Here is an 18,362-nt window from a genome sequence, read left to right as displayed (position 1 = left end):
CTATTTCCTCCCCCTGATTTGTTCTCTATGAATAAACCTATTTCCTCCCCCTGATTTGTTCTCTATGGATAAACCTATTTCCTCCCCCTGATTTGTTCTCTATGAATAAACCTATTTCCTCCCCCTGATTTGTTCTCTATGAATAAACCTATTTCCTCCCCCTGATTTGCTTTGTGGTCTGTGTTAACATCAACTGCTAACACTGAAAAATGTATCAAATGGCCACTCGGACTATTTCAATTGACACCCCCACCCCAATAGTTAAACAAAAAAGTTGTTTACTTTGGTATATTTAGTAAATATTTTCTTAAAAGTGCATTGTTGGTTAAGGGCTTGTAAGTGAGCATTTCAGGGTAAGGTCTACACATTCGGTAAATAACATTTCATGTGTATGCTTGCGTGTGTGCGTGTACATGTCTTGGTTCCAACTCACCCAGCAGGTGTTTGAGGACAGCCTGGTTCTGGTCCCTGACGCTGTTGAAGGTGCTCCAACCAGAGCGTCCGTCGGGGAGAGGGTTCTTGCGGACCCAACCCCCGCAGGCATACTGGTAGAAGTCCTGGCAGGGGTCAGCGCTGCGGTCCAGGCCCTCTACGATCTTACTGGCCACCGTGAAACAGGCCTTGGTCAGACACGGGCTCTGTGCTTGGTCTTGTGTGAAGGTAGAAAAACAGCATTCTGTAACACTCTACTTAAAGCTTAATGGTGTGGTTATAATGGATTGTCACAAGACTTTTGTATGATCCCATTATATTTTTATTTTGTTTAACCAGGAAAAAGCCCATTGAGACCCAGAGTCTCTTTTTCAAGGGAGACCTGGCCAAGGCTACAACAATCAATGCATTACATAATCAAAACATACAACAATACAACATGATCCAGCCTAAAAAAAGCATTTACACTCCTCTGTAACAGAGTCTCCCATCAATATTTTAAATTCATTCAGTGGCACTAACACATCGAGATGAAGCATGGATTGTAGATTATTCCATGCGTCTGGTGCACAAGTATAGAAGGCAGTCTTGCCAAATACAGTGAATGTCCTGGGGACTTTAAGTAGCAACCACCTGGGAGACCGGGTATGGTAACTGCTGGTGGTGAAGGAGACCAGACTACAGAGGTAAAGAGGGAGTTTACCCAAAAGGGCTTTGTAGATGAACACATACAAAATGTATCTTTCTGCACATATAAAGTGAGGTCCAACCTACCATTTGGTACAATGTGCAATTGTGGGTGAGTGACTCGACATTTGTAATAAAGCGCAAGGATGCATGATAAACAGAGTCTCTGTCAGACGGAGGAGGATGCATGATAAACAGTCTCTGTCAGACGGAGGAGGATGCATGATAAACAGTCTCTGTCAGACGGAGGAGGATGCATGATAAACAGAGTCCAGTCTCTGTAAGACGGAGGAGGATGCATGATAAACAGAGTCCAGTCTCTGTCAGACAGAGGAGGCTGTATGATAAACAGAGTCCAGTCTCTGTTAGACGGAGGAGGATGCATGATAAACAGTCCAGTCTCTGTTAGACGGAGGAGGATGCATGATAAACAGTCCAGTCTCTGTAAGACGGAGGAGGATGCATGATAAACAGTCCAGTCTCTGTAAGACGGAGGAGGATGCATGATAAACAGAGTCCAGTCTCTTTAAGACAGAGGAGGCTGTATGATAAACAGAGTCCAGTCTCTGTAAGACGGAGGAGGCTGCATGATAAACAGAGTCCAGTCTCTGTAAGACGGAGGAGGTTTCATTGATATACAACAAGTCACCATAATCAATTACAGAGAGAAAAGTGTCTGAACAAGCTTTTTCAAGCCATAAGCAGAAAGCAAGCCTTATTACAAAAATAAAAACCCAATCTTAATTTAAGTTGTCACAAGATTAACCACATGAACTTTAAAGGACAACTTGTCATCCAACCATATACCTAGGTATTTGTAGGATGACACTTTTTCAATGGATAAGCCACCAGATGTGGCAATGCTAACGTTCTCTGGCAGAGTTCTAGCTCTGATAAAGGTCATGAATTTAGTTTTATGTACATTCAAGACCAGTTAGAGACCATAAAGGGAGGCCTGCAGTGACTGAAAAGCAGTGGAGCTCTTCAACAGCCTGAACCAGAGAAGGAGCACATTAATATATGACTGTATCATCTGCATATAGATGGAACTTAGCTGGTTGCATCCCGTTTCCCAAATCATTAATAAAAATTGAGAACAACACAGGAGCTAAAATTGAACCCTGATGCACACCTATATTAATCTCAAGAAAGCTATACTTGTGATTGTCAGGATATACACATTGTGTTCTGTCAGAAAGATAGTTCCTAAACCAATTTACTGCCCCTTCACTGAGACCAAATGTTACTGAGTCTAGCTAGGAACAATTCATGGTCAACTGAATGCATGCATGCGTGTAACCACAGGCCGCTCACCTTTGTTGTAGCGCATGCCTAGAGTGAAGGTACATCCGAACAGGGCGAGGGCAGAGAAAAGCAGCACGCCAGCCAGCACCATCCTCCTGCCCAGGGAACTGAGAAGCTGGATGCCACCCTTCTGGAAGCCAACCTGTGGAAACCAACCGAGTCAAAGAATAGTGGATGGGATGACATCACAAATGCCACAGAAACAGTTAAGAGGGCCTCCATTCGTGCAGAGCTGTGGTGGATTTGAACCTTTTTGGCACGTCACCTTTACAGATCTCCCCATCGGAGACCAGGGTTCAATCCCTGCATCCCCTCTTCCCACCGTTTATCCTACCGGCCTGTATCCCCTTCTGAAATATATACAGGTATGCAGTGCATTCAGAAAGTATTCACACCCCTTGACTTTCTACACATTTTGTTGTGTTACAGCCTGAATTTATAATTGATTAAATTGAGATTGTTTGTCACTGGCCTAGACACAATATCCCATAATGTTAAAGTGGGATTATGTTTGTTTTTTTACATTTAACTAATTAATAAAACATTTAAAGCTGTGTTTTGAGTCAACCCCTTTGTTATGGCAAGCCTACTACATAAGATCAGGAGTAAAAATGTGCTTAACAAGTCATACAGTTATAAATTGCTTGGACTTTGTGTGCAACAATAGTGTAACATTATTTTTTAATGACTACCTCATCTCTGTACCCCACACATACAATTATTTGTAAGGTTCAGTGGTGGGAAAAGTAGTAAAAGACTAAGTATTTGGTTTGAAATATAAACTCAGCAAAAAAAAGAAACGTCCTCTCACTGTCAACTGCATTTATTATTAATAGAATAATTTGTCCCTGAACAAAGGGGGGGAGGGGATCAAAATCAAAAGTAACAGTCAGTATCTGGTGTGGCCACCAGCTGCATTAAGTACTGCAGTGCATCTCCTCCTTATGGACTGCACCAGATTTGCCGGTTCTTGCTGTGAGATGTTACCCCACTCTTCCACCAAGGCACCTGCAAGTTCCCAGATATTTCTGGGTGGGGGGGTGGCCCTCACCCTCACCCTCCGATCCAACAGGTCCCAGACGTGCTCAATGGGATTGAGATCCGGGCTCTTCGCTGGCCATGGCAGAACACTGACATTCCTGTCTTGCAGGAAATCATGCACAGAACAAGCAGTATGGCTGGTAGCATTGTCATGCTGCAGGGTCAGGATGAGCCTGCAGGAAGGGTACCAGATGAGGGAGGAGGATGTCTTCCCTGTAACGCATTGAGATTGCAGTCAATGACAACAAGCTGAGTCTGATGATGCTGTGACACACCGCCCCAGAACATGACGGACCCTCCACCTCCAAAAAGCGATGCCGCTCCAGAGTACAGGCCTCGGTGTAACGCTCATTCCTTTGACGATAAATGCCAATCCGACCATCACCCCTGGTGAGACAAAACAGTGACTCGTCAGAGAAGAGCACTTTTTGCCAGTCCTGTCTGGTCCAGCGACGGTGGGTTTGTGCCCATAGGTGACGTTGTTGCCGGTGATGTCTGGTGAGGACCTTACAACAGGCCTATAAGCCCTCAGTCAAACCTCTCTCAGACTATTATGGACAGCCTGAGCACTGATGGTGGAATTGTGCGTTCCTGGTGTAACTCGGGCAGTTGTTGTTGCCATCCTGGACCTGTCCCACTGGTGTGATGTTCGGATGTACCGATCCTGTGCAGGTGTTGTTACACGTGATCTGCCACTGCGAGGATGATCAGCTGTCCGTCCTGTCTCCCTTAGGCGTCTCATATTACGGACAATTTACTGCCCTGGCCACATCTGCAGTCCTCGTGCCTCTTTGCAGAATGCCTAAGGCACTTTCACGCAGATGAACAGGGACCCTGGGCATCTTTCCTTTGGTGTTTTTCAGAGTCAGTAGAAAGGCCTCTTTAGTGTCCTAAGACCATTCCACAGGTGCATGTTCATGAATTGTTTATGGTTCATTGAACAAGCATGGGAAACCGTTCTTAAACCCTTTCCTACGCAGCTCTGTGAAGTTATTTGGATTTTTACGAATTATCTTTGAAAGGCAGGGTCCTGAAAAAGGGATGTTTCTTTTTATGCTGAGTTTATATGCACACACATACACCACCAGTCAAAAGTTTGAACACACTCATTACACTCATTTTTCTTTATTTTTACTATTTTCTTTTACTATTTTACTATTTTCTGTAGAATAATAGTAGACATCAAAACTATGAAATAACACATATGGAATCATGTAGTAAACAAAAAAGTTAAATCAAAATATATTTGACATTCTTCAAAGTAGCCACCGTTTGCCTTGATGACAGCTTAACATACACGTCATTCTCTCACCCAGCTTCACCTGGAATGCAGTTCAATTAACATGTGTGCCTTGTTAAAAGTACATTTGTGGAATTTCTTTCCTTCTTAATGCATTTGACCCAATCAGTTGTGTTATGGTAGGGGTGGTATACAGAAGATGGTATTTTACCAAATAGGGCTAAGTCCATATTATGGCAAGAACAGGTCAAATAAGCAAAGAGAAATGGCAGTCCATCATTACTTTAAGACATGGTCAGTCAAGCCGGAACATTTCAAGGACTATGAATGTTTCTTCAACTGCAGTCGCAAAACCCATGAAGCGCTATGATGAAACTGGCTCTCATGAGGACCACCACAGGAAAGGAAGACCCAGAGTTACCTCTGCAGAGGATAAGTTCATTAGAGTTACCAGCCTCAAATTGCAGCCCAAAAAAGTGCTTCAGAGATCAAGTAACAGACACATCAACTGTTCAGAGGAGACTGCGTGAGAATCAGGCCTGCATGGTCAAATTGCTGCAAAGAAACCACTACTAAAGGACACCGATAAGAAAAAGAGACTTGATTAGGCCAAGAAACACGAGCAATGGACATTAGACCGGTGGAAATCTCCAAATTAAAGATTTTTGGTTCCAACCACCGTGTCTCTGTGACGCAGAGTAGGTGATCTCTGCATGTGTGGTTCACACCATGAAGCATGGAGGTGGAGTTGTGATGGTGTGGGGGTGCTTTGCTGGTGACACTGTCAGTGATTTATTTAGAATACAAGGCAAGTATGTCTACCACAGCATTCTGCAGCGATACCCCATCCCATCTGGTTTGCGCTTAGTGGGTCTATCATTTGTTTTTCAACAGGACAATGACCCAACACACCTCCAGGCTGTGTAAGGGCTATTTTACCAAGAAGGTGTGTGATGGAGTGCCGCATATGACCTGGCCTCCACAATCACCCGACCTCAACCCAATTGAGATAGTTTGGGGATGAGTTGGACCGCAAAGTGAAGGAAAAGCAGCCAACAAGTGCTCAGCATATGTGGGAACTCCTTCAAGATGGTTGGAAAAGCATTCCTCATGAAGCTGGTTGAGAGAATGCCAAGAGTGTGCAAAGCTGTCATCAAAGCAACGGGTAGCTACTTTGAAGAATCGCAAATATATATTTTGATTTTTTTAACACTTTTTTGGTAACCACATGATTCCAAATGTGTTATTTCATAGTTCTGATATTTTCACTACTATTCTACAATGTGGAAAAATATTAAAAAATAAAGAAAAACCCTTGAATAAGTAGGTGTGTCCAAACTTTTGACTGGTACTGTGTGTGTGTGTGTGTGTGTGTGTGTGTGTGTGTGTGTGTGTATATATATATATATATATTATATTTGTTTTTTTTTGTCTTTTTCTTTTTGTCTCCATTCCTCTTTCCAAGCAACTTTCTAATGGATCAAATTTCACTGTAAAGTTAATTTCAGAACCAAGAACCCAATAGCACTAGCCAGCTCTCAATTTGGCATTCAATCTGTCACAAGAGATTATCATGAAGTATACATTTAGTCTACTTTAAAAACGTAAACAGTAAAAAAATATATTTAAAAAAATAGGTAGCCCTACACTTAGGAAGGGTGGAAGCAGGGATTGAACCCCAGTGTCTGGTGGGGAATAATATGCTGTGCCTCGCCAGGGGCCTCATTTATCAAAAAGACTAAACCTTTATTAGAAAGACTAAACCTTGATTAGAAAGACTAAACCTTGATTAGAAAGACTAAACCTTGATTAGAAAGACTAAACCTTGATTAGAAAGACTAAACCTTGATTAGAAAGACTAAACCTTTATTAGAAAGACTAAACCTTGCGTGCATCAGTTTTCCCACAAAGGTTGGCAATTGTCAATTTTGAACTTGACGGGAAAGTGTTGCGCATCTCTTCGCAAATCTCAGACCATGCTTCCGCACAACTTCTAGTGGTTGAGCAACTGTATTCCAAGCAAATATTGTTACTTTGTGGGAATTGTTGGTGTTTGATGCACAGGAATTGAAATAATGGTAGGCTAATAACATTAAAACGTAGGCCTAATGATAAAACAGATGCCTTTGCCGATGGTAAGAAGATTGCATAGCCTAATATTTATTTAACTTTATTACATAGGGTTAATCCATTTGAATTTAATCACTTTTTTGACAGCTCCCCTTTCGATTTTTACAAAACCTTCTTTACACATTTGACCATTTTAGAAGTGCTCAGAAACTGACTTTTTGGACCCGATTGCCAAATCATTAAAGTGATAAAGGTGCTCAAAGTTGAATAATTTTACATACCGCACCATACAATGAGACAACCATGTCTTCATTAGTGGAAAAGATAAACGGTTGAGATTGATATAATTTAAAAGCTTACAAACAGGGTTGGCAAACTATTTTATAATTTATGGGGAAATGTTTTTCTTTTTGGTCATTTTTTAACCATAAACATCATCTAAAAAAACACTCACTTATTTTATTCAAATTCGCATGTATTGTAGCTTAGACCCTATTTCACATAATCTGAGGTGTTTGTGTTGTGCCCGCCATCGGTTGAGACAACATGCTCTTGAATACAGGGTAGGTGTCATTTTTTTGCTGATAAAATGTACTAAAATGGGAATAAAAATGGTATTTCTACTTTCAAAATGGTACCACAAACATGGTTGGAGGTCCACACATCAGAGAATGTTGACTTGAAATGGGAATATCTGTTTAAAATTATACTGTCAATCCTCCATAGGAGAACTATTGAAATCATAGAAATACAGATAATAGAATATACATGACCATTTAAGCTGACATTCAACCGCGGGTGGACATCTTTGTGGTAGTAATTAGAAGTTAGAAGTCAATTCAATTTAAGCTTCAATGGTGTAACAGCTCAATTGCAGTTGTCTGAAAGGATAGGTCCATTCTATGAATTATATTTATGTAGGGGCATCTTGTCTCAACCGATGGCAGGCACAACACAAAAACCTCAGTTTATGTGAAATAGGGTCTAAGCTAGAACATATTTGCCTGCCTATCTAGACTCCTAGCTCTGGCCAAGCGCTACGGACACGGATGTTAGGTTGTTCTCCACAATGAGGATTAGATTAATACGGCCCGGGAGCCTGCCTGGGTAGGTGTGTTTTGCGCTGGGTGAAAGTTGATTGCATTCGTTTTGGAACCGGGCTGCCTCCCAGGTGCCCTGTTCAAAGCCCACGGTGAAGTCAGCTCAAAACAAAAAGGTAATTAAGCATGAAGAGTAATGAATAGGAGTCTGTGTTTGCATGCAAAAGTGATTGCTTTTGACAAAATCACTTAATCTGCCTTCTGTTGACAACATCACCAAGCAGCACAGTTTACTAGAAGATTTGAAAAGGGCACTCCTCCCTCATCACCTCACCCGTTCCTCATCATTGTGCCCCTGGTGCTCAGCATAATCGAATCTGACCACATCGACGCTCGTCGGATGTGGCAGGGCTTGCAAACTATTACAGACAACAAAGGGAAGCACAGCCACGAGCTGCCCTGAGACACAAGCCTACCAGACAAGCTAAATGACTTCTGTGTTTGAATGCTGTTCATTGACTACAGCTCAACACCATAGTGCTCTCAAAGCTAATCACTAAGTTAAGGACCCTGGCCCTGTATTACTTTGTTAGTTACAGCGAGCAAGGACAACCCATTGCCACACATACCACAGGTGTCGTAAATCATCACTCAGAACCCCATCAATACATCTTCCATTTTATATACACTTTTTTTTTTGCAAACATACACATTTCATTAACAAGCCATGTCAATTCACAAATAGCAATTAATCTGTTTTCAAATAGTCAATCATGAACATATCGTAACAAACCCCAACAACTCAGTCTTTGGTCAGTCTTTGGTCCATCACACAAACATCACCACTGAATATTCAATCTTTCTGGAGACCCGCTGGCCCTCTCAGACCTGCGCAGGGTCTGAGGCACTGTGTCCGCTTCTGTCCCACTCCCAGCTTCTGTCCCACTCCCAGCACCTTCTGTCACATCCCCACTTGTTCTCCTTTCTTTTTTTCTGTGCGTCCAGTGTCAGTATGCCGGTGTCCTGAGTGTCCCCAAACGTCTCCTGTGTTGTCAAAAGGTTTTGTCTATTGTGCCGATACACAGCCCCATCTTCTGTCCTGACTGTATATGACTGAGGCGCATCCCATGAATCCAGACCTAGAATTCTAACCACATACTGAGCTGCCAACAGCAACTCTAGCGGTTTTGTCATAGCATCATTTTTGTCTTGCCTTCAGCTTGCCTTCAGCTGTCCTATCCTTTACAGCTAATGGTCATTCAGGTAGAAACCAGGAAACCAGGAACACAACTTGCATCCCTTTTTTTTAACCTTTATTTAACTAGGCAAGTAGGAAACCAGGAACACAACAGTTAAGAACAAATTCTTGTTTTCAATGACGGCCTAGGAACAGTGGGTTAACTGCCTGTTCAAGGGCAGAACGACAGATTTACCTTGTCAGCCTTGTCAGCTCGGGGATTTGAACTTGCAACCTTTTGGTTACTAGCCCAATGCTCTAACCACTAGGCTACCCTGCCGCCCTGGTCTCTGCAGGTGACCGTCCACATTCCAAGGGAGCTGCTCTGTATGACAATAAAGCCAAGTATGGATCAGTGTGCTGCTTTTACTTAATTAAGAGTCTCTTCACGATTTGCACACTTTTTTCAGCCTTCGGTTACTTTTAGGATATAGCGGACTAGAGGTTATATGTCTGAACTCCTAATGTGCTGCAAACATCTTAAACTCACTGCAAGCAAACTAAGGTGCATAATCAGAAACTATCGACTCCAACCTTCTCCCAGGCTGAGGTGGGTACCTCTCCCATAACCATGGGTTCCTTGGGCTGTCTATACTGAAATTTGAGACGTGTCACAATTTCCCACCATTTGCTCAATGTCAGAATTTATATTTAAAGGGACTCTGGCCCTTACATTTCTCAGCTCCCAGATGTCCTTCATGTACACTCTTTAGCATCTCCTGGCGCATTGAAGTGGGTATTACCATTCTGTTATTCTTCAACAGCACACCATTCACAGCTCTGCGCTTAGTGGGAACAAGAGCCTTTTTGCCATTTTCCATATTATGAATCACCTTGCAAAGATTGGAAGATTGGGATCTATTGTGGTCTCTTCAGCTATTCTCCTTAGTTGCTGCTCAGAAACAGGAAGTGACTCCATGACCATATCCACATGTAAGGCAACCTCCTCCACAATAGACTCCTGATTGAGGATGATTTGGGCCACTACTGGTGGAGTCCTTGAGAGGGCATCTGCTACCACTAAAGTTGACCCAGGTACATAGGTTAGAACAAAATCGTAGCGTTGCAACCTCATCATCATCCTTTGGAGATGAGGAGGCATGCCATTCAGATTTTTTTAGAGAGAGATTGGAATAAGGGGTTTATGGGCTGTTCGAGAATCACCTTTGGTAAGCCATAAATGTAACAGTGAAACTCAAAGTCAAAGAACGGGCCACATAAGCCACAGGCTTCCACACACCTTGATGCTCCGGAAGCAGCACGCCTCCAATGCCATCTTTAGAGGCGTCCGTGGACACCTTATTAGGCCTGTCAGGTTCGAAAAAAGAAAAAAACACTGTCTCTTCAGCCAAGATGTTCTTTACATTGTCCCACTCTCTTCCGTGTTCTGTGTTCCACGAGAACTCTCTTGTCCTGAAGGAGTGTTATTAAGTTCACTGTTTTAGCTGACAAGATTTGGTACAGACTTCCCCAAATAATTGACCATACACAAAACACGCTGAATGCCTTTCCTATGTGTGTGATTTGCCATCTCCCTCACTAAACATTGACCTTGGCATGATCAGGCTGCACACCCTACGAGGATAGCCTATCCAAGAAATGTGATTTCCTTCACACAGAACTGACATTTAGCCCGATTTAGCTCATTGTGTTCCTGAAGTGGACCCACAGACCACAGAATCATCCACATACACTCAAACTCCCTCTAACCCCTCAATGGACACTTTCCATGGCCTTGTGAAAGAGCTCAGGGGCAGAACGTATGCCAAATGGTAACCTCTGAAAGGAATATCTTCCAAAGGTGGTATTGACTATACAAAGCTTGGTGCTGGCTGCATCCAACCTCACCTGCCAGAATCCATTTGAGGCATCCGACTTGGAGAAATAATGTGCGCCAGCCATTTCAAACGCCATCTCCTCCCTCTTAGAAATCTGAACAGTCTCCCTTTTGATATATTTAAGGTCCTTGGAGGTCCATACAGACTCTCAGATCTCCATTCCTTTTCCCAACACAAACCATGGAATTGACCCAGTCTGTTGGCTCGTCTGTTTTCACAAACACATCGAGTTTTGCCATTCTGCCCAACTCCATAGTGGCACCGGAAATCTGCGTGGTGCATAAATCACTGGCTTGGCATTCTATGTGAGGGTAATAGAGTGAATGAGAAGCAATGCTCCAAATCCTGTGAACACATCTTTGTTCATTCTCCTCCATCTCAATGGTGTGAACATTTTGTCTCCCATACCTGTCCTTTGCAAAACACATTTGTCCAATAACATTTTTTCCCCTTGCACTTTTCCCAAAGACAGGACATTTCCTTGTCTGGTGCCACACCTGTTACAATCATATTGCTTGTAAATCCTTTGCTCATAGCTCATAGTGTCTTTATGTACAAAAGCGCTTCCCACCTCCATAGCAGTGCTTGCTGGTGTGGAGCTAAAGGTTTTAATATGCAATTGAGCCCGCTTATTCACCTGACATATTTCTACTGCACTGTCCAAATGTAACTCACCTTCCCAAAGCAATTTTTCTCTTGCTCTGGAGTCATTTATAACAAAAACAATCTGATCTCGAAGCATAGATGAGATTAGGTCTACAAAATTACACGTCCGGTTCTTCACGTCTTTCTTCTTCAAACAACATGCATCAAACTGAACCAGTACCTCCGCAAACTCGTCTTTATCCTCCATATTTGCAAACTTGAAGGAATTGAATATATTGAGAGCAACTTTACATTCTTCCGGCTCCTTTGTAACGCCAATGGCAGACATATACAACAAAAACCTCTGCCGAAATGTTTTCCAATTCGTGTCAGAATTCCCATCCAGGCACAAAGCCTCTGGTGGCTTGATTACATCCATTGCACTTCCATAAACTCCAACATCCACAGGGGAAAAAAACACGATTTCCACTCCTGGAACCATGTCCTACTTTGTTAGTTGTTGTTAGTTGTTGTTAGTTACAGCGAGCAAGGACAACCCGCACCATCGATCATAGTTGAATGAGTTTAAATGTTATTCCGCCATTGCCACACATACACCACAGGTGTTGTAAAAAAGTGTTGTAAAACATCACTCAGAACCACATCGATATGGGGACTAAACACCTCCCTCTGCAACTGGATCCTGGACTTCCTGACAGGCCACCACCAGGTGGTAAGGGTAGGTAACAACACATCCGCCACGCTGAACCTCAACACAAGGGCCCCTCAAGGATGTGTGCTCAGTCCCCTCCTGTAATCCCTGTTCAATCATGACTGCAAGGCGAGGCACGACTCCAACACAATTATCAGGTCAGTGGTAGGCCTGATCACCAACAACGATGAGACAGCCTATAGGGAGGTGGTCAGAGACAAGGCCATGGGGTGCCAGGACAACAACCTCTCCCTCAACGTGATCAAAACAAAGGAGATACAGTGCCTTGCGAAAGTATTCAACTTTGCGACCTTTTGCCACATTTCAGGCTTCAAACATAAAGATATAAAACTGTATTTTTTGTGAAGAATCAACAACAAGTGGGACACAATCATGAAGTGGAACAACATTTATTGGATATTTCAAACTTTTTTAACAAATCAAAAACTGAAAAATTGGGCGTGCAAAATTATTCAGCCCCTTTTAATACTTTGTAGTGCACCTCTCTGCCAGAAGTTCAGTGAGGATCTCTGAATGATCCAAGACTGTTGACCTAAATGACTAATGATGATAAGCTAACAATCCTTTCCACCTGTTGGAATCAGGTCTGGACTTTGACTTGGCCATTCTAACACCTGGAAATTTTTGAACCATTCCATTGTAGATTTTCTCAGTTTTGGTCATTGTCTTGTTGGAAGACAAATCTCCGTCCCAGTCTCAGGTCTTTTGCAGACTCCATCAGGTTTTCTTCCAGCATCATCAATTTTAACCATCTTCCCTGAAGAAAAAGGCCCAAACCATGATGCTGCCACCACCATGGCAGTGGGGATGGTGGGGTGATGAGCTGTTGCAAACAAACGTTTTGCATTGCCAAAAAGTTCAATGGATCTGACCAAAACATGATTGGTCTCCCAGGTGGCTTGAAACTTTAAACAACACTTTTTATGGATATTTTTAAGAAATGGCTTTCTCCTTCCATAAAGGCCAGATTTGTGCAATATACGATGGACAGAGTCTCCCAAAGATCTCTGCAGTTCATCCAGAGTGATCATGGGCCTCTTGGCTGCATCTAGTCTTCTCCTTGTATGAGCTGAAAGTTTAGAGGGACGGCCAGGTCTTGGTAGATTTGCAGTGGTCTGATACTCCTTCCAATATTATCGCTTGCACAGTGCTCCTTGGGATGTTTAAAGCTTGGGAAATCTTTTTGGATCCAAATCCGGCTTTAAACTTCTTCACAACAGTATCCCGGACCTGCCTGGTGCTGGACCTCTGAGACTATCACAGTGCAGGTGCATTTATACGGAGACTTGATTACACACAGGTGGATTGTAGTTCATCATTAGTCATTTAGGTCCATTGGATCAAGATCCTCACTGAACTTTTGCTGCACTGAAAGTAAAGGGGCTGAATAATTTTGCACAGTTTTTGATTTGTTAAAAAGTTTGAAATATCCAATAAATGTCGTTCCACTGATTGTGTCACTTGCTTCCAAAAAAAATACATTCTCATCTTTATGTTTGAGGCTGTAGTGGAGCAGGTTGAGAGCTTCAAGTTCCTGCCCAGGACACACAATCATGGTCTAAACACACCAAGACAGTCGTGAAGAGGGCACAACAAAACCTATTCCCCCTCAGGAGACTGAAAAGATTCAGCATGGGTCCTCAGATCCTCAAAAGATTCTTCAGCTGCACCGTCGAGAGCATGCTGCCTGCTGGTATGGCAACTGCTCGGCCTCCGACCACAAGGCACTACAGAGGGTAGTGTGTACGGCCCAGGACATCACCGGGGCCAAGCTTCCTGCCATCCAGGACCTCTACACCAGGCGGTGTCAGAGGAAGGCCCTAAAAATAATCAAAGACTCTAGCCACCCTTGACACCCTAGTTCTCTCTGCTGCCGGGCGGCAAGTCTAGGTTCAAAAGGCTTCTTAACAGCTTCTACCCCATAAGACTCCCGAACAGCTAATCAAAGGGCTACCCAGACGCCTCTTTTACAATGCTGCTACTCTGTTTATTATCTCTGCATAGTCAATTTAACTCTACCTACATGTAGAGGGAGTGGCAGGTAGCCTAGTGGTTAGAGCGTTGGGCCAGTAACCGAAAGGTTGCTGGATCAAATCCCCGAGCTGACAAGGTAAAAATCTGTCGTTCTGCCCCTGAACAAGGTTAACAAGGTTCCTAGGCCATCATTGTAAATAAGAATTTGCCTAAAGGTTAAACAAAAAATACCAAAAAAAATTACCTCAACTAACCCACAAATTGACTCTGTACTAGTACCCCCTGTACATATTCTGCTCTATTGTTCTTTTACTGCTGCTGTTTAAGTATTTGTTACTTTTATTTTCTCATTTTAAGTGAAAGGTAAGCCTTTCACTTAGTTTCCACATGTTGCATTTGGCGCATGTGACAAATAACATTTGATTTGACATGAATGTCTCTGCAAAGATGGGTCAACTTTGAGCACCTTCATTTCTTGAATATTTTGTCATTCAGGTCATAAAAATCATTTTCAGAGCGAAACCATATTAAACTAAGCAGCTAGAGGACAACCGGTAAACTTAGATGTAATTTTATTTAAAAATTCTTACTTGTAAGGAACACTTACACCATTTTTACAGGCATAGGTTTACGGTTGGCGGCTAAATCAATGAATTGTGTACAGCCTGATTAATCAAACTACTACAGAATATTTTTCCGAAAACATAGAATAATGTCCTCTCTGAACTCAGTAGTCTACTGATGAGACACTGCGGTGTATGTCACGATGCGATTGCGAGCTCACGTCTACTGTTCTAACAAACACTTCAAACTACCGGTCTCAATTCCCCACATGCCAAGTACAAACATGTCCATTTCTACAACTCCATTACTGCTGTTGCATGAAATGCAGGTGTACAGTTTATCAAAGAGTGCCTTACTTTGCGAATTTCATTCAATGTAATACCTGTTTGTTTGAGAGCTCCGTCGATGTCGGGCGTGCAGCGTTGCTACTGAGTGCACCTGCCACACCTCTCGAAAGCCTATTCGGGTGTTCTCAAAGTGGGGTCAGAGGTACTGCAAAGGTACATATCTTTAAAATAATTTTGACCAAGAGATCCATGGAATAAATTTAGAGTGTCATATTACGTATCTACAATGTATGTTCTTAGCCCTGGGCAACATGGGACTGGGAGTCTCACAGGGATATTGGTATCCACAGTACTGCACCATTTTTTTTAAATATATCAACTCAATACTCTTTGATTTACATAAATGCAACGTTTTTTCTCTGCCTCGTGGGGAAATGTGTAGAATTGCAGGATATTAGCTTGAAAGCGGCAACAACAATAAAATCTCTCCGCCCCATGAAAACATTTGCAAAATTACAGGATATTAGCTTAAATATGGCAACATTTTCTCTCCAATGCCACAGTGCAAGTGGATTGAAACAGAGAGAGAATAATCTGGTTTACCTTGCAAAACATTTAGCTACGGTTGACTATGGTCTTCACTAAGGAATTTACCCCAGTCTTCAGACACATTCACACAAATGGAGATGCCCTTTGAATTTGAATTGCATTTGTCAAAAATATCTAGACCACTAAGAGACAAAGCCTGTATGTATAATGACCATAAACTAGATCCAGTCTAATAGCATAGCTAACTAGCTAGCTAGCCATCCAGCTTGATTTATTCCACATTTTTGTTGTGTTACAGCATGAATTCTAAATAGATTAAATTTATTTTCCCCCTCACCCATCTACACACAATATGCCATAATGACAAAGTAAAAATATATTTTTAGAATTTTTTGCAAATGGATTGAAAGTTAAATACAGAAATATAGTGGCAGAAATATTGCATGTAGAGGGCTATATAGGTCCGCTAATACAGGACTAGTAAAGGCCCAGTGCATTACTTTTATGAGGAAAAAAGGTTTTCTCACAAATGTTTCATTTTTAATGAAATTTGTTTTATTATTCAGACTTTTCAGGGGTGCTCCAGCACCCTCAGCAACCCTATTTCCCGTGGCTATGCCTTCCTGTGTGGTGTCTAGTATACAACAGGAGTTCCCTGATCCAGGTGCAGAATACACTGGGTTTCTTCCTCATATTTACTGATACCATTCCATTTAATAATAAAAAAAGACAACACAAGTCAAAATGTTATGCCAAGTGCCACATCTCTCTCCATTTAGAGACATCAATATCAAACCCTTTTGTCAGTCTGGACTCGATCGGGGAGAGGATGAAAATGTCAGTGATGACACTTGCCAGTTGGTCCGCACATGCTTTGAGTACACATCCTAGTAATCAGTCCGGCTTTGTGAATGTTGACCTGTTTAAAGGTCTTGCTCACATTAGCTACCGAGAGCGTTATCACACAGTTGTCCAGAACAGCTGATGCTCTCATGCATGCTGCAGGGTTGCTTGCCTCAAAATGAGCATAAAAGGCATTTAGCTCATCTGGTAGGTTCCAGTCACTGGGCAGCTTGCAGATGGGTTTCCCTTTGCAATCCGTAATAGTTTTCAAGCCCAGCCACATCCGACGAGCGTCAGAGCCAATGTAGTAGGATTCAACCTTAATCATTTATTGACGCTTTGCCTGTTTGATGGTTCGTCAGAGGGTGTAGCGGGATTTCTTATAAGTGTCCGCATTAGTGTCCCGCTCCTTGGAAGCGGCAGCTCTAGCCTTTAGCTCGATGCGGATGTTGCCTGTAATCCATTGCATCTGGTTTGGCTGTGTACGTACGGTCACTGTGAGGACGACGTCGTCGATGCACTTATTTATGAGGCCAATGCCATTTGATGAATCCCGGAATATATTCCAGTCTGTGCTTCCAAAACAGTCCTGTAGTGTAGCATCCTCGTCATCTGACCACTTCTGTATTGAGCGAGTCACTGGTACTTCCTGCTTTAGTTTTTGCTTGTAAGCAGGAATCAGGAGGATAGAATTATGGTCAGATTTGGAGGGCGGAGAGAGCTTTGTATGCATCTCTGTGTGTGGATTAAAGGTGGTTTTTTAGAGTTTTTTTCTAGAGTTTTTTTTCCCTCTGGTTGCACATGTGACATGCTGGTAGAAATGAGGTAACATGGATTTAAGTTTGCTTGTATTAAAGTCCCCGGCCACTCGGAGCGCCACTTCTGGGTGAGCATTTTCTTGTTTGCTTATGGCCTTATACGGCTGGTTGAGTGCAGTCTTAGTGCCAGCATCGGTTTGTGGTGGTAAATAGACGCCTACGAATAATATAGATGAGAACTCTCTTGGTAGATAGTGTGGTCTACAGCTTATCATAAGGTACTCTACCTCAGGCGAGCAATACCTCAAGACTTCTTTCAAATTAGACATCGCGCACCAACTGTTATTGACAAATAGACACACACCCCCACCCCTCGTCTTACCAGAGGCGGCTTCTCTGTCCTGCCGGTGCATGGAAAATCCCGCCAGCTCTATATTATCTGTGTCGTCTTTCAGCAATGACTCGGTGAAAGATAAGATATTACAGTTTATAATATCCTGTTTGTCACGTCCTGACCATAGAAGCTTTTATTTTCTATGGTAGAGTAGGTCAGGGCGTGACTGGCGTGTTGTTCTAGTTTATATTTTTCTATATGGGGTTCTTGGTTTGAATTTCTATGTTGGTGATTTGTATGATTCCCAATTAGAGGCAGCTGGTTATTGTTGTCTCTAATTGGGGATCATACTTAAGTAGCATTTTTTTCCCACCTGTGGGTTATGGGATATTGTTTATGTTTAGTTGCCTGTTAGCACCACATTGTCGTCACGGTTAGTTTATTCTTTATTGTTTTGATTTTTCTAAGTTTCACTTTCTAATAAAATATGTGGAACTCTATGTACGCTGCGCCTTGGTCCGACCATTATTACGAACAACGTGACACTGTTGGTAGTGTAATCTTGATCGTAGGTCATCCATTTCATTTTATATCAAACCGAGTATTTTATATTTACAAAATTCACATCGGCGTAACACACATTACGGTTGTTGATGAAGCCGTCTGTGTCATTAGGACAATAAACGAATCACGCTAATTCTAGGTCGTCACTAGTTACCAAAGTCATAAAGCCCACCTATTTCTACAATTTATTTTCTTAAAATGTTATTTTAAACCTAACCTTAACTACACTGCTAACCGTGTACCAAATATTAACCTTAAATTAATACCAAAAAGCACATTTT

General features: G+C 42.4%; 1 protein-coding gene across 2 annotated transcripts in view; it reads right to left on the bottom strand.

The window, feature by feature from the left end:
• Nucleotides 1–15,285, bottom strand: part of LOC112230545 (endothelin-converting enzyme 2-like) — a 70,596-nt gene extending 55,311 nt beyond the window's left edge. For both annotated transcript variants that reach the window (XM_024396815.2, XM_024396818.2), the window contains exons 1-3: nt 15,129–15,285; nt 2,434–2,566; nt 434–649 (exon numbers count right to left, since the gene is read on the bottom strand). In XM_024396815.2, the coding sequence (XP_024252583.1) occupies nt 434–649; nt 2,434–2,515 (298 nt within the window). In that variant the 5' untranslated portion in view covers nt 2,516–2,566; nt 15,129–15,285. The remainder of the gene's footprint in view (nt 1–433; nt 650–2,433; nt 2,567–15,128) is intronic.
• Nucleotides 15,286–18,362: the final 3,077 nt, after the last annotated feature.

This window comes from Oncorhynchus tshawytscha, linkage group LG33 (assembly GCF_018296145.1).
Source record: "Oncorhynchus tshawytscha isolate Ot180627B linkage group LG33, Otsh_v2.0, whole genome shotgun sequence".
NCBI classification, from domain to species: Eukaryota; Metazoa; Chordata; class Actinopteri; order Salmoniformes; family Salmonidae; genus Oncorhynchus; species Oncorhynchus tshawytscha.
This window is presented reverse-complemented; position numbering and strand designations above follow the sequence as displayed.